Source organism: Diceros bicornis, chromosome 3, assembly GCF_020826845.1.
Source record: "Diceros bicornis minor isolate mBicDic1 chromosome 3, mDicBic1.mat.cur, whole genome shotgun sequence".
Lineage (NCBI taxonomy): Eukaryota > Metazoa > Chordata > Mammalia > Perissodactyla > Rhinocerotidae > Diceros > Diceros bicornis.
The window spans coordinates 77,881,679-77,909,654 of NC_080742.1; the positions used below are offsets into that span (position 1 = coordinate 77,881,679).

Consider the following 27,976-nt stretch of genomic DNA (forward strand, 5'->3'; position numbering starts at 1 on the left):
ATTTCCACCCATCTCTTGCCCCGGGGAGGTGAGCGAGGTCACTAGAAACCCCTGGCCCAGGCCCCTCCCGGCGCCTGGACGCTGTAGCTCGCGCTCCTCCTCTCTCGCATCCCCTCCCCTCCTCTTCCCTCCCTCGGCCAGTCCCTCCCCGAGCCGTGGCGGAGTGGGGGCCGGGCTTGGCTCTGCGAGGCCCGTGCATTCCAGAGAGCCGAGCGAGCTAGAGCAACAAAGGAGCCGGGTAGTCGGCGGGGAGAAATCGGGGGGCTGCGGCGCGCTGGGGCGAAGGTGGCTGCTGGGCCGCGGGCTGGCGCGCGGGCGGAGCCAGGGACATAGTCCCGCAGCCCGGCCTGCGCCAGGCCTCCATCCCGGGGCCAGGAGGTGGTTTTCATGGTGGGAGAGGGAATGGGGCTGGAGATTGGGGGCCCAGAGGGCTCCCGGGGCTGAAGACAACTTGGATTGCCAGGCGAGGGGGTAGGGAGTAGTGCATCCCGGCTGGGGCCTCTGCGGCGCAACATGGGCCCCGGGTTCCAAAGTTTGCGAAGTTGGGCGCGGAGGGCCAGGGGCGCGCGGAGCGTCCGGGGGGGCCTGGCACCGGACTCGCGAGGCGTACAGGTCGCCTGAGCCGCCTCCGCGGCCCCAAGGGTTGCGCGTGTGGCCAGGGGCTCGGGGGAGCGGGCGAGGGCGCCGGGGCTTCTGCTGAGTTGGCGGGTTTGGCCATGGCCTCTGCCCGCCTCGCGCGGGGGCCGGAGCTCCAGCTCCTGGGGCTGCTGCTGTTGCTGCTGGGGGGCCCGGGCCGGGGGGCGGCCTTGAGCGGGAACGCGACCGGGCCTGGGCTGCGGAGCGCGGGCGGGAGCGCGAGAAGGAGCGCGGCCGTGACGGGCCCTCCGCCGCTGCTAAGCCACTGCGGCCGGGCCGCCCCCTGCGAGCCGCTGCGCTACAACGTGTGCCTGGGCTCGGCGTTACCCTACGGGGCCACCTCCACGCTGCTGGCCGGGGACTCGGACTCCCAGGAGGAAGCGCACGGCAAGCTCGTGCTCTGGTCGGGTAAGCGCGCGGGAGCTGGAGCCGGGGGGCTGCAGTGGTGGGATGCGGGGGCTCTTGGAAAGAACAGGCTCAGTCAGGCCTGAGCTTTGGAGAGGGCGGGAGCTGCACCCGGGAGAGTTGGAGGAAAATAGTCTGAAACATTGGGGGCAGGCTGCGTGCAAGATGGGACCCTCGGTGATGAGGGGCGGAGGGCGAGGAAATTGAGGAAGCCAGTCACAAAGGACCTGAACAGAGTGGGTGAGCAAGGGATGAGGGGGAATGAGCGGCCCGAGAGGAGGGGGCTCTGAGCCACAGAAAAGGACATTTTGTAAAAAGGGGAGATGCTCCAGCTAAGTGCCGCTCTGGGTTCAAGAGTCCTCGGGCGTTCAAGGCGGTGATTAGACCTTGAAGAAGGGACCGGGAAATCGAGTTGGAGAGGAAAAAGGGAAAGATGGGGGTAGAAGATTTAGGCTTTGAAGGAGAGGGTGGGGGGAAAGAATTCAGTGAAATTTGTGAAGAAAAAGAAACCCCTTGGTGATGAGTAATTAAAAGGTAACCAAAAAGTTGCAGAAATCTTGTTTTGGGAGACAGGAAGTCGAGAGAACTGTGATCTTGTCTTGCTTTCACAGGAGGTTTCACAGTTTCCTCATCTGAAAAATGGGGACTCTGATCCTTGTCTGAGGTTGTGAAGGAATGAGACTATTCTAATGATTGCTTACGTGTTATTTGGAAGTTTGGATCCTCAAGCTGGTTAGGGCTGCGGAAGGACACTTAAGTATGGGATGTTGAGAGCCTGTGGGTATTTCCATGGTGGTCTGAAGTCCCAGAGCCCTCTCCTCAAAGTGAGATTATGGCTGGTCCTGAAAACTGCAGACTGAACCCAGACAGGTCCTTCCCTAGCAGTGTGGAGTGGATTATCTTTCCACCTGTCACTCTTCTGGGCTGAAGGCCTGAAGAGGGCTGGGGAAGGGAACTGGCCCTGTCATTTCTTGCTTCTAGCCAGTGTGATTCCAAAACTGTCCTTGAAAAAGCAAATAAAATCAAAAGTCAGGAGCAGATTGGCAACCTCCTTCGTTGACAGGCCTCTAGCGTCCCACCTCCCAGTTCTGCCCCGGGGGCTGATGAGGATCTGATTAGGGAGGACGGTATGTAGGCTGCCTGTCATTGTCAACTTGGCCACTAGAGTTCTCAGAATCTTTGCCGGATGTAAGACAAAGCCATACCATTCCTGGCTTGGTGCAGCTGCCAGAGGAGGAACTTGGAGGATGGTACCCATGGTGGAACTACATCCTTTGTGGGTATCGGGTTCTAAAGTCAGCACATAGGCAGAAACCATGTGTAATCAGCACTAGCTTTGAAAAATCCAGGGGCCGGCCGGGTGGCGCAACAGGTTAAGTGCGTGCGCTCCGCCTCGCGTGGCGGCCCTGGGTTTGCCCGACCGGATCCTGGGTGCGCTCCGACGCACCACTTGTCAAGACAGGCTGTGGCGGCGTCCCCTATAAAGTGGAGGAAGATGGGCATGGATGTTCGCCCAGGGCCAGTCTTCCTCAGCAAAAAAAGAGGAGGATTGGCAGATGTTATCTCAGGGCCCATCTTCCTCACAAAAAAAATCCATAAATTATCATAACATAAGGTCTTTGTGACCTTGCATATAAGCTTTTTATGGTAATATGTTTGTATAAATGTGTAACATTTAGTAATGTACAGTATATAAGAAAGTATACATAGAAAATATAATTTTAGTCTCAAGTTACATAAATGCAAAAGAGTAGAAGACAGAAAGAATAAAAAAAGGAACACAAAAGAAAGGTTTAAACAAGGTTTCTTTGAGTATTTCCTGAAATAAGGCTTAAGTTTGCACTTAGGAGCCAGCTATATGGAAAATCCAAATCTCTCAGTGCTAGAATCTCACCCAGTTCTGAGTTGCTCACACTAGGAGAGAATATTCTCTCTCTCGTTCTCTCTCTCTCTTTTTTTTTTTTTTGGCAGCCCATGGTTGAATGCTCCTAAGTGAAATGCCTAGGTGAAGCTGCCCTTCTGTGGTTACCATCAAATCAAGGAGGAAGGGTATGAACCTCTTTCCAGCCCATACTCCTGGGAGCAGCTGCTGAGCATGCAGAAGTGGTTTTGGTAGGAGAGTTTAGGAGTTAGGACCGTCTACTTGCTGTGCAGGTTCAAACTTCACTAGCTGTGCCTCTGGTGGGGCAGGGTCCTGCAGAGGCACCAGCACTGAGCCTAGGTCCTTAGTTCACTCTGAGCTCTTCTCTGCTGCCGCCCATCATCTCTCAGCTCAGTCCCATTCCCATGTGTGTTCGGGTTGTTCTCTTTCTGCTTTGGGTCTTTCTCCTGGATGTTCTATGAAGTAGGGCCAGAAGCAGGTGTTGGTGGGAACTGGGTCAGTGGGTGGGTAGACTGAACCGAAGCCAAGTGTGAGAATCACAGACAGGCCTTCAGCTGGGAGCCTCTGGCTAGTGATTTGTCCTGTCCTGAGTTAGTGGTCTTGATTTGGCATTAGACATGGTCAGTGTCACCTGGCTCTTGGAGATGTTTTTATGGATAAAGGATGAAGATCATCTAGGTAGTCTTCATTTGTAAACTCTTGAAGGTACAGACTTGCTCTTCACTTTTCTTTAAAGCCTCAGAGCTCTGAGTACACAGCCATCCACTCATTCAGTTAGGTATTGGGTGCTTGCTACATGACATCCTGGTCAGGTTCTGGGGCATATAAAGATGAAGAATACAGACATGATCCCTGCCATCAAGGGAAAGACAGACAATTAAACAGGCTTTAGTATTACCTGTGAAAGCTATGGTGACATGGTAGTGTGCTGAAGAAACACAAAGGGCTTTGGTGAGCAAAGGAAGATCCCCAGAGGAACTGACATTTAACCCATGACCTGAGAAATAAGTAGGAATAACCTGGGCCAAGGAAGGGTTGAGTGAGAAGGGATAGGAAGAGGAAATAGCATGCACAAAGGTGTAGAGGGGGGATGGTTTGGTACTTTTAAAGAGATATAAGAATTTCAGTAGAGCTGGATCAAAGTGTGTGAGGGATAGAATTATAGGAGGTAAGACCTACAGAATTAGAAAATAAAGGGATTCGGGGCCAGCCCCGTGGCTTAGTGGTTAAGTGTGCGCACTCTGCTACTGGCGGCCCGGGTTCGGATCCCTGGCGCGCACCGACGCACCGCTTCTCCGGCCATGCTGAGGCTGCGTCCCACATACAGCAACTAGAAGGATGTGCAACTATGACGTACAACTATCTACTGGGGCTTTGGGGGGTGGGGGGAGAAGGAGGAGGATTGGCAATAGATGTTAGCTCAGAGCCGGTCTTCCTCAACAAAAAAGGAGGATTAGCATGGATGTTAGCTCAGAGCTGATCTTCCTCACAAAAAAAAAAAAAGAAAAGAAAAGAAAAAGGAAAAAAAGGGATTCATACCCCATATTAAGAAGTTTGGATGTTATCCAGAAGAGAAAAGGAGCCATTGAAGACATTTAAGTAAGGAAGAGGTGTAATCATATTTGCATTTTAGAAGGATCTCTTTGGTTGCTGTGTGAAGAAGCCATGGGAGAAGGGAAAGCCTAGGGCCTGTTTGCTTGTTTAGGGGATGGTTGAAGTGGTCCAAGTGAGAGATGACGGCGGTCAGGATGGTGTAACAGACTGGAGGAAGTGAACAGATCCCAGAGTTTCAGCACTAGAACCAATAGGACGTGCTGGTGAGTTGGATGGAGGGCATAAGCCAGCAGGAGGACCCAGGTTTCAGGCTTGGATGGAAGTGGTCCCATTCCCTTTCACTAAGGTAGAGAATGTTAGAGGAAGAGTAGATTTAGGAAGAAAGTATGGGTCAGTTTTGGCCAGTGAATTAGAGGTGCTCATTGGACATCTATGTGGAGATTCCCAGCAGATCTGGAAACAGGAGTTGCTGAAGCGAGGTGGCCACTATGTGCTTCCTTTGCCCAGACTGCTGAGACTTTGGAAGGATACCATTGAGTAAGCAAGTTTATCTCAGGTTGGGCCAGTTTCTAGGTTTGTATAGAACTCAGGTCTCTCCTGTATCTTTCAGCTCTGAACTTGAGCTTCTTCAGGCCCTCAGCATCTTCCCCTACTATAGCTTGAAATGTCTCCTCTCAGGCGTTCCAAGCTGACCAGACAAACATAATATCCAGGCCATGGTCCACCTTTGGCCAAATCTGGTTGGTAAATGGGGCAAGCAGGCCTGCGTCTGGCGAGGGAAATAGGTCCCTGAGAGCCAGCACGTAGCCTCTTTGACCACTGCTGTGCTCTGTGTGTGCACAGGGGCGTGTGGCCCTGTCACCCAGCTGGGGGCAGCCAGTGGAAGAGCCAGAGGCGCTGAGAGGAATTTCTTGTTTGCCTCTCAGACATCGAGTTGAGAGATGAGAAGAGGGATGTTGTTGGTGATGGTGGGTTATTTGTAGGGGCAGATCAGGAAGAATTTCCTTAGAGCTGTTCCCAAACCTGGCTGATGATCAGAATCAGTTAAAAAATACATATTTTGGGAAAGTATAAAAATACAGAAAAACAGCCCCCAGCCCAAGTTTTCATTTTTCCTTCAGATTTTTAACTTTTTAATTGTGAAATGTAGCACATATATAGGAAGTGCATAAAACACAGAGGTACTAAATAACAAATAATTATGAAGTGACACCCCAGTCAAGAACTAGACCATGGTTGGCCCCTCAGAATCTCCTCTTTGTCTTTTCCAGTCATATCCTCCTCTCTCTTTTTCTAGAAGTAACCACTACTCTGATGTTTCTGATAATCATTTCCTTTTTCCTCTATAGTTTTACCATCTAGTTTTGGAATCCCTAAACAGTGTATTTCAGTTTTGCACGTCTTTGAACTTTATACAAATAGAATCATGCTGTGTATATTCTTCTATGTCTTGCCTCTTTTGATCTACATTATTTTATGAGATTCATCCATGTTATTGCACCTCACTTTTTTTCATTACTGAATAGTATTCCATTGTATGAATATATCACAATTTATTTATCCATTTTGTTGTTGTTAAACATTTAAGTTTTCTCCAGTTTTTGGCCACTGTGAATAACACTGCTGTGAGAATTCTTCTCTGTATATCCTGGTGCATCTGGGTCAAGTTTCTCTAGGTACGTACTTAGAGGAGTAGTATTGCTAGATAATGGAGCGTGTATACCTTCAGCTTTACCAGATAATACCCAACAGTTATTCAAAGTGATTATGCCACTTTATACTCCCATTAGCCCTGTAGGAGAATCACGGTCGTTCCATATGAGTCCTGACACTTGGTATTGTCAGCCTTTAAAATTTTTGCCAATCTAGTGGCTATGTTGTGGTATGTATTTGTGGTGTTAATTTGCATTTCCCTGATTACTAGTGAGATTAAACACCATTTCAAATGTTTACTGGCCATTTGGATTTCTTCTTTTGTGAGGTGTCTGTTCAAATCTTTGGCCCATTTTTCTATAGGGCTGTCTGTCATTTTTATAAGATTTGTAAGAGTTCTTTATATATTCTAGATATGAGTCTTTTATTGGTTATATGTATTGAAAATATTTTCTATTCTGTGGCTTACCTTTTCTTCTCTTTGTGTCTTCTGTTGAACAGAAGTTTTGAACTTGAAGGTAATCTTTTATCAAAATTTTTTGTGATTAGTGCTTATGGTGTCTCATTTTAAAAAGTCCTTTGAGGGGCCGGCCCGGTGGCGCAAGCGGTTAAGTGCGCGCGTTCCGCCCGCTGCGGCGGCCCGGGGTTCGCTGGTTCGGATCCCGGGCGCGCACCGACGCACTGCTTGGTAAGCCATGCTGTGGCGGCGTCCCATATAAAGTGGAGGAAGATAGGCACTGATGTTAGCCCAGGGCCGTCTTCCTCAGCAAAAAAGGAGGAGGATTGGCGGATGTTAGCTCAGGGCTGATCTCCTCACAAAAAAAACAAAAAAGTCCTTTGATATCAGAAAGTCATGAATTTATTCTCTTATGTTATCGTCTCAAAACTTTATATATTTTCTTTTCATTTTAGGCATATAATTCACCTGGAGTTGATTTTTTTAGAACTTCAGTTTCATGTATATTGTCTCAACATCATTTGTTAAAAAGAATATCCTTTCTCCACTGCTCTGCCGTAATATATATTTGTTTCTGGGATCTTTATTCTGTTCCATAGGTCTATTTGTCTATCCCTTGCCCATATCACACCATCTTACTTATGAAATCTTTATAGCATGGTTGTTCACCTTCTTTGAGCTATGAACCTCTTTGGCAGTCTGTTAAAACCTATGGGATCCTTCTCAGTATAATATTTTTTAATTCATAAAGTAAAACACATAGGATTGAAAAGAGGCATATAGGATTACAAAGGAAATAAATTATATTGAAATATAGCTATAAAATATTAAAAAAACAAGTTTGTGATTTAATACACATGTGCTTCTTTAGTAATACACTAAATAAGATCTAGTGTGGGTTAATAACCACAATAATGTCGAAGTGGTGATGAGCAGTAACAATATTTTGAGATATCTGCAACAAAAATATCTGATTTCCATTTGTGACAAAGCCACAGGTACTGCTAACATCGCTGTGGTATGTTGCTCACATTCATAATTTAAGGAAAGGCTAAATTTCCAGTTAGATGTAATTTTTTTCCCATTCAAGTTCATGGACCCCTAAATTCTCTCCAAGAATCCTTTGTGAACTCCAGGCTAAGAACGTCTACTCTATAGTATGGCAGTATGTAATAGAGAGTCTGGGCTGTTCTTGACCCTTTGTGTTTTAATATAAAAATATTTGTTGGTGGTTTTGATTGGAATTACATTGAGTACGTAGATTAATTTGGAAAAAAAATTACGTCTTTACAATGTTGAGTCTTCCAATCATTTCATTATATATTTCTGTCTATTTAGATCTTCTTTCATTTTCTCAATATTTTTTACAGTTTACTGCAGAGAGTTTTTAAATATCATTTGTTAGATTTATTCCTAGATATTTGATATTTTTTATGCTATTATAAATGGTGCCTTTAACATTTCATTTTCTATTTGTTGCTGGTGTATAGAAATCCAACTGATTTGGAATCCAGTAAACTAGCTAAAAAAATTTATTCTACACAGATAGTCATCTCATTTGTGAATGAGTTTTGTTTCTCCCTTTTCAAGGCGTATATCTTTTCATCTTTATTGACTTACTGCACTATTTAAGACCTCCAGGACGTTGGTAAATAGAAGTGGTAATAGTAGCAGCATCCTTTGTCCTTGACATTTTCTCCATTCTAAAGAGAAAGCTTTTCTACCTTTCATCATTAAATATGATATTTGGTGTAGGTTTCTTGTAGTTACATTTTATCAGATTAAGAAAGTTTTCTTCTATTCTTAATTTGCCAATTATTCTTTTTATCATGGATGGATGTTGAATTTTATCAACTACTTCTTCTGCATCTATTGAGATGATCATATGACTTTTTTCTTCTTTAAACTGTTAATGTGGTAAATTGTATTGATTGAATTTTCTAATGTTAAACTAACCTTAGAACAATGGTTTTCAACTTGACTGGTCATCAGAATCACACACATACAAAATCTTTTTTAACGTTTAAACTGTGGCAAATGTTATTTTAAAAAGTCTATGAAAACCTCACATCTATGGGCAGCTAATCTTTGACAAAGGAGCTAAGAACATGCAATGGAGAAAGGAAAGTCTCTTCAATAAATGGCGCTGGGAAAACTGGACAGCCACATGCAAAAGAATGAAAGTAGACCATTTTCTTTCACCATACACAAAAATTAACTCAAAATGGACCAAAGACCTGAAGGTGAGACCTGAAACTATAAAACTCCTGGAGGAAAATATAGGTAGTACACTGCTCATCATCAGCCATAAAGGGACCTTTTCGAATTCTATGTCTACTCAGACAAAGGAAACAAACAAAAAAATAAACAAGTGGGACTTCATCAGATTAAAGAGCTTCTACAAGGCCAATTATACCAGGATCAAAATGAATAGGCAACCCACCAGCTGGGAAAAAATATTTGCAAACCATATATCTGACAAGGGATTAATCTCCGTAATATATAAAGAACTCATGCAACTGAACAACAGAAAAACAAACAACCTGATCAAAAAATGGGCAGAGGAAATGAACAGACACTTCTCCAAAGAAGATATACAGATGGCCAATAGGCACATGAAAAGATGCTCAGCATCACTAATCATCAGGGAAATGCAAATCTAAACCACGCTAAGATATCTTTCACCCATTAGAATGGCTATAATCACCAAGACAAAAAACAACAAATGCTGGAGAGGCTGTGGAGAAATGGTGACCCTAATTCACTGCTGGTGGGAATGCAAACTGGTGCAGCCTCTATGGAAAACAGTAGGAAGATTCCTCAAAAAATTAAAAATAGAAATACCTTAGGGGCCGGCTGAGTGGTGCAGTGGTTAAGTGCGTGCGCTCCGCTTCAGCGGCCTGGGGTTCACAGGTTCGGATCCTGGGCGTGCACCAACGCACTGCTTGTTAAGCCATGCTGTGGCGGCGTCCCATATAAAGTAGAGGAAGATGGGCATGGATGTTAGCCCAAGGCCAGTCTTCCTCAAGAAAAAAAAAAGGGGGAGGATTGACATCGGATGTTAGCTCAGGGCTAGTCCTCCTCACACACACACAAAAAAAAACCGTATCATCCAGCTATCCCACTACTGGGTATCTACCCAACAAATATGAAATCAACAATCCAAAGAGGCTTATGCACCCCTATGTTCGTTGCAGCATTATTCACTATAGCCAAGACATGGAAGCAACCCAAGTGTCCCTCGACTGATGATTGGATAAAGAAGATGTGGTATATATATACCATGGAATACTACTCAGCCATAAAAAAAGACAAAATCGTCCCATTTGCAACAACATGGATGGACCTGGAGAGTATTATGTTAAGTGAAATAAGCCAGGAAGAGAAAGACAAACACTGCATGATTTCACTCATATGTGGAAGATAAACCAACACACGGACAGATAGACCTGTTTGGTGGTTACCAGGGCAAGGGGGTTGGGGGGTGGGCACAAAAGGTGGAGGGATGCATTTATATGGTGACTGACAAACAATAATGCACACCAAAAATTTGACAATTAAAAAAAGTCTATGGGCCAGCCCCATGGCTTAGTGGTTGAGTGCACGAGCTCCACTGCTGGCAGCCCGGGTTCGGATCCCGGGCGTGCACCGATGCACCACTTCTCTGGCCATGCTGAGGCCGCATCCCACATACAGCAACTAGAAGGATGTGCAGCTATGACATACAACTGTCTACCGGGGCTTTGGGGGAACAAATAAATAAATAAAAATTAAAAAAAAAAAGTCTATGAATATAGAAAAATGCAGAGACTAATATAACACCTGTGTCCCTATTTTTTCTTTTTGTTTCATATTTTATTAAACTAAAAGAAATAAAACAATACAGATAAAGTTGATGTCCTCTTTCTTCCTGTTTTCACTTTCATTCCCTTCTCTTCTTCTCTGGGGAGCTTCTTCCACCTCAGTAATTTGCATATTTATTTTTTTAGGCTTAATTAGTTTTAAAAAATAGGTAGGATATGCACAGTACAAAATTCATAAATACCGAAAGTTACATCCCTCCACTTCTGCTTCCAGCTACCCATTTTCCCTTCCCAGAGGCAACATGGATTTTTGTGTGTCCTTTTAGAGATGTCCAACATATGTACAAATGTAGACATGTCCTTAGTCTTTTTCATCCCACAACCAGTAGTAGCATGCTCTCTGGGCTGCTCTCCGCTCAACTGCATCCATTTAACAAGATGTATTGGAGATAGTTCCATTTCAATGCAAATCATTCTATTTGCAAATCATTCAATGCAAATAGAAATAATATCCTATTATATTGATGTATGATATTTTATTTAGCTGGTCTATTGAAAGATATGCATTCAGGGCTGTTTCTACTCTTGCTGTTACAAACAGTGCTGCAATGAATAATCTTATATATTATCTTGGTGAACATGTGAAGTGGAATTGCTAGTATAAAATTTTGATAGATAATGCCAAATAGTCTCCACAAGTGCTTCCTAATTTTTATTCCTACCAACAATATATAAAAGTGCCACTTTCCCCCACACTCTTGACAAAACAGCATTTTCAAATGTCTTGATCTTTATCACTCTAAAGATTAAAAAATTATATCTCAGTGTAGTTTTTTTTTTCACATTTATTAAGAGTGAGACTGAACAGCTCTTTGTGTGTTAAAGGCTGTTTGTATTTTCTCTGATCTATTCTGTTTGTCTTTTGCCCATTTTTCTATAGGCTTAGGAATTCCTTATTGATGTAGGAGAGCTTTACGCATATAAGGAAATTAGCTCTTTGCTTGTGATATGTATCGGAAACATTTTCTCAGTGTGTTGCTTTTCTTATGATTTTGTTTTTTACCCTGCTGAATTTATCTATTTTTCTGAGGTCGTTTCTTTAAATCTTTTATTTCATAGCGTCTGGGTTTCATATCATACTTCAGAAGGTCTTCTCTACTCCAAGATTTAAAAAACCATTTCCCATCTTTTCACTTAGTACGTTAATCACTAATTATTAGTGATTCATCTGGAATTTATTTTTATGTAAGAAAAATGGGGTAAAGATCCAATTTATTTTTTCCCTAAAAGGCTCCTCAATTGTCTTTGAGGATTTATTTAATAATCTATCTTTTCCTTAGGGAATTTATTTTTAAAGTATGAAACAATATTTAAAATGAGAAAAAAAAGGGCCGGCCCAGTGGCGTAGTGGTTAAGTTTGTGTGCTCTGCTTTGGTGGCCTGGGGTTCACAGGTTCGGATCCTGGGCGCGGACCTATGCATGGCTCATCAAGCCATGCTGTGGCGGTGTCCCACATACAAAATAGAGCAAGATGGGCACAGATGTTAGCTCAGAGCTAATCTTCCTCAGCAAAAAGAGGAGGATTGGCAATGGATATTAGCTCAGAGCCACTCTTCCTCACACACAAAAAAATAAACATCCAGTAAAATTCACTTTTTCTTGGTTGTACAGTTCTATGAGTTTAGATAAATGCATAGAGTTGTGTAACCAACCATTACACTCAAGATAGAGAACAATTCTATCACATACTCCCCTGTGCTGCCTCTGTGTAGGCAAACTCTCCTCCTACTCCAACCCCTGCTGTGTTCTCCACCCACACGCCCTCAGTCAACATTTCTGAGAGTGGGCCCCCCATCTAGACTGATAAGGGTTCCCCAGGTGATTCTGGTTTGAATCAGGTCTGGGAACTGTTGCTTTAGGATATGGCTTTTTAAGTGACAGGAACCTGTTCTGCCCCCCTAGAATAGGCTCTGTCATAGTGAGAGCTATGAGCAGTGAGGGGCCTCAGATAAGTAACAATAACAGGTAACATTTCCTGAGTGCTTACTCTATGACAGGTACTGTGCTAAGCACATTTAATGCGTTATCTCACTCTTCACAACTCTTCCATGAGGTTAAATCTATTATCCCCATTTCGCAGATGAGGCAAGCGAGGCTAGAGATAGAGATTAAGTAATTTGCTCAAGATCACCCAACCAGGAAGTGGTAGAGCCCAGATCTGGACCCAGGCAGGCTAACTGCAGTGTCCACGCTCCTTATCCCTCTATTATATTGCCTCCCCCACCTAAAAAGAGTGATTATCTGCCCCCACTACCTCCACCCTGGCAGTGTGGCAGTCACCCCTGTTGGCTCTCATGTCCTCAGAAGCTTCTCCTCTTTTTCTTGTTTGAGAAATAGGTGTTCCTGAAGCGGGGATGATTCAGAAGGGGTGAAGGGGGCAGCAGGGTAGAGGCCAGGGCTGGGGCAGGGGTGCCGGGAGACCTCCGCTTGTTTCTGTCTTGCTGACAACACCTTTCCTCCCTCTGCACTGGACAGAGCCTCCTCTGTTTCTCTCCATCTGATTTCCCGTTTCCTCCTCTGGCTTTGGAGTACCTGGCTCCCCTGACTACCTCTTCTTAAGCTCCCACCTGTTCTCTATCTCACCTCAGCTTGGTAAGAGGAACAAGGGTCCTGGGGTCTGAGCGAGGGGAAACATCTCCTGGTTCTGGTGCATGGGCCCTGTGAGGGGTGGGTCCCACAACCCTCCTTGCCCCTGGAAGAAGCCTATAGAAGGTTTTAAGAATGCCCCTGAAAAGGTAAAAGGTAAATCACCCTGGGGTTCTCAGCCACAGGTGCTAACACTCCCTAACAGGGCATTTGGAAATGGCGGCTGTTTTTTAAAAACTTCAATTGAATTACACATACATAGAGAAAAGTGCACAGATCATAAGCTTGATTTTCATGAGGTGAATACATCCACGTAACCATTATCAGGTCAAGAAAAAGAACGTTACCAGCATCCCAGAAGTTGCTCTTCAGGCCCTCTTCCAGTTGCCACCCCCGAGTGGGGAGGACATTTTTTTGGTTGTCACAATGATTTAGGATTCTATTGGCATTTAGTGGGCAGCGTCTAGGGATGCTCAGTGTCCTGCAATACATGGGAGAGTCCTGCAGCATGAAGACCCGTCCTGCCCAGATGCCCTGTTGAGAAACACTGTGCCTGACAGCTCTGAGCAGTACTGGCCTGTGTGTGGCACAGAGGGATGCCTTAGGCCTGGGGAACAGGGAGTGAGCTGTCTGTGGGTCAGAGTGAGGAGGGGTCTTCACTGCAATGTGTCCACACTGTCACCATCCCCCAGGCCTCCGGAACGCCCCCCGCTGCTGGGCAGTGATCCAGCCCCTGCTGTGTGCCGTGTACATGCCCAAGTGTGAGAACAACCGGGTGGAGCTGCCCAGCCGCACCCTCTGCCAGGCCACCCGCGGCCCCTGTGCCATCGTGGAGAGGGAGCGGGGCTGGCCCAACTTCCTGCGCTGCACCCCCGACCACTTCCCTGAGGGCTGCCCGGTGAGTGCTCTCTGGGGCAAGGTCCAGCCTTTCTGGGATGTGCAGGGCCTAGCAGGAGGCAGGGGCAGGGGAGCCCAGAGCCTTCTCTCCTGGGAAACCCCGAGTCTGCAGCTGTGGGGTCAGCAGGCCACAACCCAAACTGAAGCTGGCCGGCTGGGCCAGCCTCTCGGGGATTATCTGTTTATTTATAAAAGATAACTTGTGTTCAACAAATATTTTTGAGCACCCTTTTTGTTAGATGTTGGGCAGTTACGGGAGTCACGGATGACAGGAATCTATCCCCGGCAAGTTTATCATGTATTTAGGGAGTCAAGGCACCGGCATGTAAAACAGCTAGAATCATCAAGACGGCAATGTGATCTAGTTCTGGGTGGTGAAGGAGAGCTATGATAATAATAATAATAACGGTAATAATGATGGTAATAATGCTAATTATTATTATCTACTACCTGCCAAATACTATTACAAGCATTTTATATCTGTTTATTCATTTAATCCTTAAACCACACCACGAAGTATGTACTGCTAGCTCATAGATGGGGAAACTGAGGTAAGAGAGGTCAAATAATTTGCCCCAGGCTACCCAGCCACTGAGTGGCAAGGCTGGGATTCAAATCCTGGACGGCTGTCTCCAGCGCCTGTGCTCTCAACCACTCTGCCATCTACCCCTGTGCCTCTCATTAAACCAAAGGTCGTCCTGACCCTCCTGCTCCCTTTTGCACTGTCTTCTCCCTCCCCTCATACCAGAATGAGGTGCAGAACATCAAGTTCAACAGCTCAGGCCAGTGTGAGGCTCCCTTGGTTCGGACCGACAACCCCAAGAGCTGGTACGAGGACGTGGAAGGCTGCGGGATCCAGTGCCAGAACCCGCTCTTCACTGAGGCCGAGCACCAGGACATGCACAACTACATCGCGGCCTTCGGGGCCGTCACGGGCCTCTGCACGCTCTTCACCCTGGTCAGCTGAGGGCAGGCCCGCGGGTAGAGGGGTCAGGGGAGGGGGCACCCAGGACGCTCAGCCTGTAGAGTAGGAAGGGAGCTGGACTGTCAGTGACAGAGGCTGGGCTCTGGGAGCAGAGAGGGAGGTGGGGAGAGAAAGACTCAGCGGGGGTCCCCGGGAAGGGTCGTGATAAGAGGGGTCTTGGGGTTCAGATGGGGCATCTACAGCAGCAGAATAACCCTAACCTCACAGAATGGGCCCCACGTCTCTCTTCTAGGCCACATTTGTGGCTGACTGGCGGAATTCGAATCGCTACCCTGCTGTTATTCTCTTCTACGTCAATGCATGTTTCTTTGTGGGCAGCATTGGTTGGCTGGCCCAGTTCATGGACGGTGCCCGCCGGGAGATCGTCTGCCGTGCAGATGGCACCATGAGGCTTGGGGAGCCCACGTAGGTGTCTTGGGGACCCAGAGGTGAGGGCGAGGGGAGGAAGGCTGAAGTGTGTGTTTACCACAAAAGGGACAGGTTGGATTTGAAACAGACTTCAGTGTAGGATTCAGCTCTGCCTTGTTGCGCCCAAGGTCTCCAATGTCAGGACCTTGATTGTTTGCATCTGTTCAAAGGGGCATCTTCTATATCCTCTTCAAAGCTGACCTGAGTCCTGTCTCCAAGCCCTTTCTCCTAGGGAACCTCCAGACCTTAGAAGTCAAGGGTCTTGGGACAGGGTGGAGAGACCTGATTGAGGGAGTACAGAATGACCTCCCCAAGTGACACCTCACATGTCTACACAGCTCCAACGAGACCCTGTCCTGCGTCATCATCTTTGTCATTGTGTACTATGCCCTGATGGCTGGCGTCGTCTGGTTTGTGGTCCTCACCTATGCCTGGCACACCTCCTTCAAAGCCCTGGGCACCACCTACCAACCTCTTTCGGGCAAGACCTCCTACTTCCACCTGCTCACGTGGTCACTCCCCTTTGTCCTCACTGTGGCAATCCTTGCTGTGGCCCAGGTATAGTGATTGGTAGGGGGCTGGGGACCTGATTGGAGTGGGCTTGGGTGAGTGGGCCAGTGACCAACTCTGTCCCTCTCATCCCTTCCTGCTGCAGGTGGATGGGGACTCTGTGAGTGGCATCTGTTTTGTGGGCTATAAGAACTACCGATACCGTGCTGGCTTTGTGCTGGCTCCAATTGGCTTGGTGCTCATTGTGGGAGGTTACTTTCTCATCCGAGGTGAGTGAGGACCAGGCCAGGACCAGTTGGGCAACAAAATGTGCTGAGCACCTGCTCTGTGTAAGTAGGAGCTAGGAGCTGCCAGCTCTGCTGCCTTTGCAGTGGGGCCTCAGCTGGCTCACGAAGGGCCTTGGTGCAAAGTGGAAGTCCCTGTAGGTAGACACAGCACCATGGGCACTTGGTGTGGGACAGCACCTTTGTGCTGGCCAGAAAAATGCACTCCTTTCTCCAGAGCCTTGTGCCAGGGCTCACAGCTTGTTGAGTGGAGCTTGGGCTGGGTTCCAGCCTCTGCTCAGCCCTTGGCCAGATGCACTGGTGTGGTGAACACCCTGAGTAACCTATCTTGTCCACATGGACCAGCTGAGGGCCTTCAGTCGTGTGTGTGCACCCGGAATTTATATATACTCTGTCTTTTGGAGCTTGGTTTCTCATCTCCTTCCTGCCCACAACACACACACACACACACACACACACACACACACACACACACACACTTTTCACAACATGCACAGATTCTCTGTTCCCTAATTTCCCTGTCTCAATCTGCCACCTCCACAATAAGCCTCTGTATCTTCTTAGCTCATTTTTGTTGTAAACTTCAGTTTCCTCCCCCTGCACTGTCAGCCTTCTGTTCAACCCACCTCTTTTCCCTCTTTTTGGCAGGGTCTGGGCCTCTGATTTATGTTTTGTATCTGTGCTGTCCTACACGGTAGCCACCAGCCACATGTGTTGAAACTAGTCCAGACTGAGATGTGTCATAAATGCAAAATACACACTGCCTTTCAGACTTAGCACAAAAAAAGTGAACTATCTCATTAATAATTGTTATATGGGTTACATGTTAAAATGATGATATAATAAACAATGATATATTGTTTATAAAATATATTGAAATTAGTTTCACTTGTGTTTTTACTTTTTTAATGTGGCTACTAGAAAATTTGAGATGATGTATATGTGGCTCATGTTATATTTCTATTGGGCAGCGCTGTTCTCGAGTCTCTTTTTATGCCTTTTCCAGCGGCACAGCTTTGACCTGGCTGCCTTACTTAGGGGCAGCCAGGCCAGGACCGAGGTGCTTCTCTCTCTCTCCTGGACTGTCCGTCTGCGCTCTGCCCCAGTCTTTCCAGTCCACGGCACATCTGCTGCCGCTGCACTCCATTTTTCCACGGTCTCCAGTTCCCCAAGCTTTAAATCAGCATAGGAGTAGTCAGACCTGGGATTCCAGGGACCCTCCCCTGCCACACACCCATCCCTCCCAGGAAACTAGCCTGCCCCTTCTAATGTTTGAGGTCTCTCTTCTGTTCAGGAGTCATGACTCTGTTCTCCATCAAGAGCAACCACCCTGGGCTGCTGAGTGAGAAGGCTGCCAGCAAGATCAACGAGACCATGCTGCGCCTCGGTGAGTGGCCGTGGGGCCTTTGGCCTGAGGTACTGGCCAGCCCAACACTGCACCCTCCTGGAAAGGGTCTTGGAGGATGCAGTAAGTCGTGGCACAAGTTACCGGCCATGGGGACAAGACAAGGCTGTGTGTGTGTGTGGTGGTGGTGCTGGTGGTAGCAGCTCAGAAGGAGGGGGCCTTCTCAGATGGAAGAATTTAAGTTCATGCCAAGACTGCCTCCTCATGCCCACTTCCCTCCCACTGGGGCCCTCCCACAGTTGCCTCAAGAGCCTCTCAAATCTTTCCTTATTTTGGAGAATACAGTTCTTGAACTGAGAGCCCAGCACGAATTCACCCCAGACTCAACCGTCTTTCAGGCCCAAGTAGGGCAAACACCTTCCTCCCCACTGCTGCTGCCACACTTGGTAACGCCCTGTCCCACCCCTGTCCCTCCACAGGTATTTTTGGCTTTCTGGCCTTTGGCTTTGTGCTCATCACCTTCAGCTGCCACTTCTACGACTTCTTCAACCAGGCTGAGTGGGAGCGCAGCTTCCGAGACTACGTGCTGTGAGTGGGGGCCCCGGGGCTTGGGGGCAGCAGTGGTAGGGGCTGGAGCCAGGACTGCAGAGATGGCCCTCCTCTGCTGTCCAGCAGGGGTCTTCCAGGTCCCTGCCTCAGACGGCAGGTGAGACTGCCTGTCTTGTTCTGGGCGCCCAAGATATCAGTTGCCCTGTAATTTGCAAACAGCCCTCAACTCCCTGGTCAGCTCCGCCCTTCCCTCTTACCCCAGCCGCTGGCTGGCTGGTGCGTTTGTAACTGTGAAGAAGCCATCGCGTGTTTTGGTTTTTCTGACCGACTATGTTGGCCACAGAAGTTGTTCCCTTACTTCTCATGCACTCTTTTGCAGAGCTTATTGTAAGTCCCCACACAGAAGTAGTTGCCCCTCTACGACAGGTTAACAACCTGTTAGTGCTCGCTGGCTTTGCCTACGCTTTTTTGTGTCACAATGAGGGTGAACCTGAGAGAGTAAGGCGTCTGAGCTGCTGAAAGAAGGGCAGCACCCGTGATGGCAGGAACAGCAGTTAAAATGCTCATTAAAATGGACACCAGGCCACATCCTGACTGCTCCAGACTCTTTCTTAAAAGCTCCAGCTTCCAGTGTGGGAAGCTTTAAACTACACCGATGCCTGAGTCCATCCCCTCGAGATTTGATCACAGTTATCTAGGGTGCAGCCCAGACATCAGTAGTTAGTAAAAGCTCCCAGGTGACTCTAATGAGCACCCAGCGTTGCAAATCAGTGCTGTGGGGCTTATCTCTTTTGAAAGTCTTTGGATTGATTGTCTGGGTACCCACCCAGCAGACCCACAAAGCCTCACCTGTTTACTACCCCTCACCATAGGTGCCAGGCCAATGTGACCATCGGGCTGCCCACCAAGAAGCCCATCCCCGACTGTGAGATCAAGAATCGCCCTAGCCTCCTGGTGGAGAAGATCAACTTGTTTGCCATGTTTGGAACCGGCATTGCCATGAGCACCTGGGTCTGGACCAAGGCCACACTGCTCATCTGGAGGCGCACCTGGTGCAGGTGGGGTCCGCAGCCAGCCTTTCCTGACTCTGCCACCTTACTCAGCCTCTGCATCCCGTCTTTAGGCTTTGTCTGGTCCCACGTCTCAGCACAGCCTTGGGCAGGTGTGATTTCTAAGGGTCTGCACTGAGCCGCCTAAAGCTGCCTTTTCTGTGGCTCACCACTGCCCTCTGGTGACACCTCCTGTCCTTGGGAAGACCGGCCAAGTGCTGAGCCAGCCGCCAGCATCTTTTAAGAGTGGAAAGATTTGAGAACTGGGCACACAGGAGCCTTGTATTCTAGGTCCCCTTCTTTGCAGAGAAGGCCTCTACTCCTCAGAGTCCTTGAGGGACCTGAGGCCCTCTGGAGGCTCCTTCCTGGACGGAATGGATTTGCTGGTCTTGCACAAGATTTGATGGGAAGCAGCTGCTGCTCCACTCCCCCTCCCCTCCCCTTTCTGCTCTCAGGTTGACCGGTCAGAGTGATGATGAGCCCAAACGGATCAAGAAGAGCAAGATGATCGCCAAGGCCTTCTCCAAGCGGCGCGAGCTGCTGCAGAACCCAGGCCAAGAGCTCTCCTTCAGCATGCACACCGTCTCCCATGACGGGCCTGTGGGTGAGCTTCAGTCCCTTTCCTCTACCAGAGCCACTGAACACCCACAGCGCCTGGGCCCCATTTCCTCCCAGGCTAGTGTGGACCGGGGACTGTTTGGAAGGCTGTGAGAAATAAGGCTCTGCCTCTCTCGCTGACACACTCGTTCTTCTCCAGTCTCCTCTGTTTCTGCCCCTGGGTGTGCTTGCTCGTGCTTTGGTTCCAAATGTTCACCTCCCTCTCCTCCTCCTCCTGCCTTCTGAGTTGTTCTCCCTGAGCCAGAGGAAGTCAGGGTTCCAGGGACTGGATTTTTGGGTCCAGTGAGGCCCCTCTTGGGATTGGATTGGGTAGATTGGTAGATTAGGAATGGGTAGAGGTCACTGTGATTACCAGGGCAGGCTTTCTGTGCTAAGTCAAATGGGAGCCATCAGCTGGGGGAAGGTGAATGGTGCTGATAACCTGGCAGTCACAATTCCTTATCCTTTCCTTCCACTCCCACAGCGGGTTTGGCCTTTGACATCAATGAGCCCTCGGCCGATGTGTCCTCTGCTTGGGCCCAGCACGTCACCAAGATGGTGGCTCGGAGAGGAGCCATACTGCCCCAGGATGTGTCCGTCACCCCTGTGGCAACTCCAGGTATGGGGTTCAGGCTTCTGTAGGAAGGTGGGGGGCATAGAGGCTGGAGGTTCCTGGGACTGGAGTACCAGGGGCTGCCAGAAGGGGAGGAGGAAGGAAGGGCCCTGGAGGATCTAAAGTGTGGGGCTGAGGCACCAGAGGTCTAGAGTTGTGGGTTCCAGAGCTCAAAGAGTAGGGGGTCCAAGGAGAGAAGAGGTGATGTGGACAGAGCCAGGATCTCAGACTCATGTTCTCTCTCCCACTGTCAGTGCCCCCAGAGGAAAAAGCCAATCTGTGGCTGGTGGAGGCTGAGATCTCCCCAGAGCTGGAGAAGCGCCTGGGCCGGAAGAAGAAGCGGAGGAAGCGGAAGAAGGAGGTGTGCCCATTGGTGCCACCCGCTGAGCTTCACCACCCCGCCCCTGCCCCTGCCTCCAGTGCCATTCCTCGACTGCCTCAGCTGCCCCGGCAGAAGTGCCTGGTGGCCACAGGCGCCTGGGGAGCTGGGGACTCCTGCCGACAAGGAGCCTGGACCCTGGTCTCCAACCCCTTCTGTCCAGAGCCCAGCTCCCTGCAGGATCTGTTTCTGCCCAGCGCCCCAGCCCCCACGGCGTGGGCTCAGGGCCGCCGGCAGGGGCTGGGGCCCATTCACTCCCGTACCAACCTGATGGAGGCAGAGCTCATGGATGCAGACTCGGACTTCTGAGCCTGGGGAGCAGGACCTGGGACAGGAAAGAGGAACAAAAACTGTCTGAGGCTCTTCACCCTCCCTGAGTGTGCTTCCCTAGGATCTCAACTTCCAGAGAACCTGAGGGCCCCATCCCCTCCCAGGAGAGTTCTATATGTCTGGCTCACGGCAGCAGGACTGTGGGAAAGAGTCCTGACATCTCCACGGGTAGGCCTCACCCAGGGATGGGCCCTGGAGCTCAGGGTCCTTATTTCTGCCCCACCAGCTGGAGTCTGGCTAGCAGCATCAGTCTCCAACGGGGTCATGGGGTATGTGGAGCTTGTGGTGGGGCAGTAATGGTGGAGGCAGGGTTGACAGCACCCAGAGGGGCTGTGATGGCCAGGGAGGCAGCCAAGCCCATGTCTGGCAGATGAGGGCCAGCTGCCCTTTTCTGTGCCAATGGTGCCCTTTCCTGGCATTCTCAGACCAGAAGTGTTCATTGTGCCATTAGCCTTTTGTCTAAGGGGAGACAGGGCTCCCTTCTCCCTCTTCCAGGTGGTTGTGGGGCTGGGAGTGCCTACTCCCAGAGGAGCTGTAACCTCTCTTCACAGGTGTCCAGCTGGCCTCACCCCAGGCCAGTACCCTCCTGTGTTCTTCTGCACCCTCCTTCCCCTTTCCCATTTCAGTTCAACCAGGCCAACCTCCTCCTGTTTCCTGTTTGTTGATTAGGACTCAGAACTGCTGCATTCTCCACCCCCACCCTCCATCCCCCACCCCTTTGCTGCTGGGCTACACCTCCAGGTGACAGATTGGTTCAGCTATAGAGCCTGGCATGGCATAGAAGCAGTGAGTGACGGAGAGCCTCTGGGCCTCTGAGAGACACATGTTAATTCTTCCTCATATCCATCCAGTGGGGGATGGATCCTCTGACTTAAGGGGCTACCCTGGGAAGCTGCTGGAGCTGCAGCCAGGCAGGAAAGCTTCCTTCAACTTCCACAACTGGTGGGTGAGGAGATTCCCACCTCTCATAACCCCCAACCATGTCCCCAAGGCCCCAACTGCAAGAACCAGACAGCGGGAAGCCTTAGGAGCTGGCTGGGTTCCAGATCGGGGGATAGGGATGGGGAGATGAAATATAAACAGTAAATAAAAGGTTTTTGTATAAACTCTTGGTGTGCTTCTTTTCCACAGGCCCTGGTTTCAACCTAACTGTTTACCTGGTCCTGATCTCATTTCTCTTCCACTTCTTCCTCAGGCTGTTCAGAAAGGCCAAGGGCTTGGTGCTAATGAGGTCATGACTGACAGATGTCAGGCTGATGTCAGCTTAATATGCTGGCTGTCCTTCCTGGCCAGTCGGCTCTATATGGACAAAAGCTCTCCTGTGGCCACAGCTGCCTCACTGTGCACTGCTCATAAGATGAGTGAGCAAGAACCTGCAGCTTGCCCCTGGAGTGACAATTGGAAGCAAGTGTCCCCCTGCTAGTGTAGATGAGCATGGCTCCTTGAGACAATCCTGAGCCCCACCTCTAGGGGCCTCTTGCCTTCTACAAGGGATGCTAGTGGGACCAGGTGCATTGTGATCCACAGCTTCCTCCCTTGGCCAAAGGAATTCAGACGTCCCTGAGGGAAACCTGTTAGCCCCACTTTCTCTAACAAGTTACCAGCAGAAGACTGGGAACTGGTTTCAAGGACTCAGGATCATGTGGGAAAGAGACCCATGGAGGAAAGGGGGTGGTACCCATAGACGACTCAGAGGGTATTGTGGAGTATTGACCAGGCTTGTTTGGGGAGTAGCTCCCACGATGGGGACATAAGCATTTTGCCCAAAGCCAGATTCCAGGGGAAGGGGAAAAGGAACTAACATACTGGTCTGATCTATTCTAGGTACTTTACACATGTATCATAATGTTAATAGCTAACTCTTACTGAATACTTGCTAGGCTCTTCCAAGCACTTCATATGCATTAACTCAATATTCATTAACAACAGACCTATGAGGCACAGAAAGTTTCCATAGTTTGCCCAAGGCCACACAGTAAGTGATAATGCTGGGATTCCATCAGGGCGTCTGGCTCCAGAGAGTCAACTAGAGGAGCTAGCTCTTTGTAGAAACAAGCTTAGTGAAGCAAAATGACTTGCCCACAACCTCATAGCTAGTAAATGACAGACACTGGGCCCACGGTCTTCCTGACTCGGAAGTCCACTCTTTCCACTCTTGGTTCTAACCTTTGATTTTTCCTGCTACCCAGGTTTCCCGCGTTGTCTTCTCCCCGGCTGCAGTGTATCCCCTTGTGCTTGCTTACCTCGCTCATTCTTGCCATCACTGCTTCTCTCAGCAGTAAGAAGCTATGTTTTAACCTTTATGAACAACAGTATTCAAAATGATAAAATTATCAGTGTTGTCTAATGACCTTTTCTGAAATAAGAAAAATATTAATGGTTTTCTCTCTTCTTTTCATCTCCACGGACATTCCCTCCATCTCTTCTTTCTTTAGTGGGAATACTTATGTAAAGGATGGGGAATGGGATGTAGGGGGAGTTTATTCTGGGCTTTTTTTTTTTTTTTTAAATGGTTTTTGTGTGTGTGTGTGAGAGGAAGATCAGCCCTGAGCTAACATCCATGCTAATCCTCCTCTTTTTGCTGAGGAAGACCGGCCCTGAGCCGACATCCATTCCCAATCCTCCTCCTTTTTTTTTCCCCCCCGAAGCCCCAGTAGATAGTTGTACGTCACAGTTGCACATCCTTCTAGTTGCTGTATGTGGGAGGCTGCCTCAGCATGGCCGGAGAAGCGGCGCGTCGGTGCGCGCCCAGGATCCGAACCCAGGCTGCCAGTAGCAGAGCGCGCGCACTTAACCGCTAAGCCACCGGGCCGGCCCTATTCTGGGCTTTTAAGTGAGAAATATTACTTTTCTGTCTGGCTGTGGAGGCTGACAGACTCTGTAACCACTAGAGGGCACTGTGAGCCCACCTTTTGTGAATGCAGACATCAGCTGGCAGCTGGAGGTCCAGAACTACGGACACGCCCACAACCAAGAAATCTTGCAGTGTTTTTAGAGGAGCACCAGAGCTCATGACTGAGCCACAGCCGCCACTTTCCTACCAAAGCTCCTAAATTAGATCCCTGGAAGAAGCACCTCAGGGTCCAACACCTTGGTTTGGGACTCTCTGTGGCCTGGCTGCTGCCCTGAGAACAGAAGTCTCCATGTGTTCACCACTCTGGCAGGCTCTGCCCTTAGCTGCTCCATTGGGGGCCCCCTTACCACTCTCAAACTCAGCTGTCGCTCTTTCCAGGTTGGGAGGCCTGCCTCTGGTGGTCCCAACTTCTTTTAAGCAGTCTGTCCATTGCCCCAATCCTTTCTCTGCCAGCTTGAGTTTTGTTTTTATTTTTTTAATCTAAGAAATTGAAAAGATATAGAAAAGCACAAAGAACAACCTAAAAAACACCCATATTCCCACTACTCAGGAATAACAACTCTTTTTTATCATTTTATCGTATTTGCTTTCAGCCTATTTTTTTTTTTTTAAGAAATTAGAGTGTAACAGATTTAGCTAATGTCCCCTTTGACCAACACCTGTCCCATTTTTCCTCCCGCTTTCTCTTTCCTTAGAAAACAACTGAGTTTAGTGGGTTTCCTTCCAGTCCATTATTATACTTTTATATATACATATGCAGTTATGCATCCATAAACTATTTATGTATTCTTTTGTCTGTTTTTGAAGTTGTTATTTTCATCTATGTTATACATGATACAATTTGAAAAGTCAAAAAGTTCCATAGATCTTGTTGATTAAAACAGCTGTCTCTGGGCCAGCCCCGTGGCTTAGCGGTTAAGTGTGCGCACTCTGCTGCTGACTGCCTAGGTTTGGATCCCGGGTGCGCACCAACGCACCACTTCTCCGGCCATGCTGAGGCTGCGTCCCACAAGCAGCAGCTGGAAGGATGTGCAACTATGGCATACAACTATCTACTGGGGCTTTGGGGGAAAAATAAATAAATAAAAATAAAATTATAAAACAGCTGTCTCCATGGGCCAGCCCCGTGGCTTAGCGGTTAAGTGCGCGTGCTCCGCTACTAGCGGCCAGGTTCAGATCCCGGGTGCCCAGACGCACAGCTTATCCAGCCATGCTGAGGCAGCATCCCACATACAGCAACTAGAAGGATGTGCAACTATGACGAACAGCTATCTACTGGGGCTTTGGGGAGAAAAAGGGAAAAAAAGGAGGAGGATTGGCAATATACGTTAGCTTAGCGCCGGACTTCCTCAGCAAAAAAGAGGCGGATTGGCATGGATGTTAATTCAGGGCTGATATTCCTCAAAGAAAAAAAAAAAATCCCCCCGCCCCATTTTTTTGGTTACCTTTTTCTGGCACTCCTATTATTCAGATGTTGGACTTCCTGGGACCGGCCCTCTAATTCATTTTCTTTTCTTTTTTTTTTTTTTAATTTAAAGAAAAAACTTACTGATGATCTGAAAAATGAAGGAAAAGACTGACTTTTCCAGAAAACTGCAGCTACACAGTGCATTGCATCTATCATGTTAAAATGTGCATTAGACACAAATATAAAAACCATGACACAAGCCACCATTCTTCAACAATCTGAGCAAAGATAAAATGCACCTTTCCTATTTTAAATTTCTTTCTCTTTATCAAGTTTTTAAAAACTTCTGCTAGCATGCTTTCATTTTAAAGGTCGCATGTTTGTTTTCTGAATGTTGACTTCTTGAAACAGCATGTTCTTTCTCAAATACAATATCTTAAGTCTCTGAGGATATTAATGACTTTATTTGGTCTTGATTTCATCTTGATGTATAACCTCTGTTTCCTGCAAGTTACTTATTTTTTTCTGCTTACTTATGTTAGTCTCTGTCATTCATATTAAAGGTTTTCTTCATATATCTGGTTACTTTGTCTATATGCTCATACTTAAGAGTGTGGCACTAAATGGTTCTCTGGAAACTCTGTGATCATGAGTGTGGTCATCACCAAGGGTGATTTGCTGGCGTGTTTCCTTGGGGAACTCTCAATGTTAGTATCTTCAAGTTCTCTCTCTTGGGTTAGTCAGATATCCCAGCAGTTCTTCCAATCTCCTGCATGGAAGACACATTCCTGTCTGCCAAGGAACAGCTTCCTGTCTGGAAGCTGAAATGACCTGGGTGACGGAAGAAGACCTCTAAATTATTTCATAAACTAAATATTTCGTAAACTAAATAGTTCATAAACTGTGCTTAACCATCTTGTTTCCAGTATCGTATTTCCATCCTCAACTGTGCCTGGTGTCCCCCAGTAAAAAAGATGGCAGAAGCAGCAGGATGGAGTTGAGAATGGGTGAGAGGTGTGCCCCGACATTTGGCCCCAACCAGGGTATGGTGCCTGGATAAATAAGGAATGACTATCAGTTTCTTTTCAGTGCTCCAACTCCTTATGTTTTGTAACCAAATCCCACAGAAGAATTAATTCATCTCCTCAGTAATCAATTCTAGTGGCAGTCCAGGTAGGCAGCTGCTGCCTATGAGCTCTGACACATGCCAGGTGGCTGTACCACAGGTCCCTTGTGCATTAGGGGGAAGAAAGAAATCAGTTATAGAGCTGCTAATCTCTGCTCCGACAGCTGGAGGATGAAGCTCTGAGCTGGTTCTTTACAACAGGAAGGAAATTTTGAAAGCCAGAGTGTGAAGAGAAAGCTTAAGAAGCCCTTGTGTCTGGCAGACTTGCTGGCTTTGTGGAAATGGCAGTGCTCAGATGCTTCACAACACATACTATGAGGCACAAATTTGAAGACCAGGATACTAAAGACTCCAGGGTAAGACAACTCCACAAATGAACAGATTTCCAAGAAAGCAGTGGCACAGGGAAGGAGGAGATCAAGGCAGGTGATTTCTCTCCCCCTTTGCCAGGGAAAAAATACTTACTCCGAAGACTAGATGTCCAGGGGCCTTCTCCGGTTGTCAGGGCTATCGCTTACTCTCTGAAACTATAAGATCTCCTTCGCCTCAGTTTCTCTGAGAATAGAGAAGAAATAATCTGCCTCATAATCTGTCACCTAGATGTCAATTGCATTTTAATGTGTGTTTTACACAGTTAAAATCTTATGGAATGTGCAATTTGGTCTCCTGCTTTTAGCTTATTATTTTATCATAAGCATTTATTTTTCTTTATCATTAAAAAAAGCTCTTGGCAAACTTAATTTTAAAGGCTGTACCCATTCCCCTATTGTAGGACGTAAAAGTAGTTTCAGCTACCTTTTTGCTATTAAAAATAAAACTGTCATGCATGTGTTTGTGCTTACAACCTCTAAAATAAATGTTAAAATTTAAAATACAGAGAAGTACAAAGTTAAAAAAATCACCCCAAATCCCATCACTTAAGGAAATCACTATTCATATTTCAGTTAATATTCCTTTCTGCTGATATATTTATCTGAATTTCATATTCTTTCTCTACCAGAATTAATAGGTCAAAAGATTTAGCCTTAAGGCAATGTGTAATTCTTTAGCCTTGAAATTTCAACCTAGTGATACCTAACTTCTTTTTTAGACGAATTTTAAACTTCTGCACCCATAATGTGCCAGAAATCGCCACAGCAGGCAAGGCCATATTTCATTCCTTCTAAAAACAAAGCCATTAAAGCTCGGAAAGCTGTTGGGGTGCCCATTTCACACAAGCAAAAAATTCAAGCCACTTTAACCACGAGGCCGCCGCTCTCCTCACGTGACGACGTAGCTTTCCCTTTAAATGCCGGCTCACGTGATCGCAGACGTGCACACCCGGAGGAAATTCACGCTGTCAGCGTAGAGAGTCGTTCCTCTCCCACATTCCCAACCCTAGAGTTTCTGGCGTTCCCTCTCCGGAAGCCGCAATTCCTGTAGAAACTTCTCGTCTTCAGCCCCTTCGTCATGTCACCTATTCTCTCTCCTTTCCTTTCCGTTAGTCGCCGGCCCTAGAGCTCCGTCTCTTCTATAGAATCCCGCTAGCCGGAAGGAGGGCGACGGGGACTACAATTCCCAGGGGGCATCGCGGGCAGCGCGCAGTGTAGGTTGGGGGCTGAGGTTC

At 47.8% G+C, this 27,976-nt stretch overlaps 1 protein-coding gene and 1 long non-coding RNA gene across 3 annotated transcripts; one reads left to right on the top strand and one right to left on the bottom strand.

The window, feature by feature from the left end:
• The first annotated feature begins 164 nt into the window (after nt 1-164).
• SMO (smoothened, frizzled class receptor) lies at nt 165-22,103 on the top strand. The gene is made up of 12 exons (XM_058529699.1): nt 165-1,044; nt 13,729-13,934; nt 14,682-14,891; nt 15,151-15,323; nt 15,665-15,884; nt 15,982-16,105; nt 17,415-17,507; nt 17,945-18,053; nt 18,887-19,072; nt 19,519-19,667; nt 20,145-20,279; nt 20,528-22,103. Exons 1-12 carry the CDS (start codon nt 717-719, stop codon nt 20,959-20,961), a joined length of 2,367 nt encoding a protein of 788 aa, XP_058385682.1. The 5' UTR covers nt 165-716; the 3' UTR covers nt 20,962-22,103.
• LOC131397120 (uncharacterized) lies at nt 16,581-27,939 on the bottom strand. Of its 2 annotated transcripts, none has more exons than XR_009216724.1 (4): nt 27,635-27,939; nt 26,836-26,925; nt 20,920-20,977; nt 16,581-17,293 (listed from the first exon to the last, which is right to left on the bottom strand). It is a non-coding gene; the product is annotated as an uncharacterized LOC131397120 (long non-coding RNA). The 2 variants fall into 2 exon arrangements; XR_009216723.1 differs by having other exon boundaries at nt 27,606-27,939.
• Nucleotides 27,940-27,976: the final 37 nt, after the last annotated feature.

Coding starts and splice junctions, on each gene's coding strand:
- SMO (XM_058529699.1), top strand. CDS start 717: ATGGCCTCTGCCCGCCTCGCGCGGGGGCCGGAGCTCCAGCTCCTGGGG. Junction 18,054..18,886: donor AGCTTCCGAGACTACGTGCT/GTGAGTGGGGGC, acceptor CCCTCACCATAG/GTGCCAGGCCAATGTGACCA. Junction 20,280..20,527: donor CACCCCTGTGGCAACTCCAG/GTATGGGGTTCA, acceptor TCCCACTGTCAG/TGCCCCCAGAGGAAAAAGCC.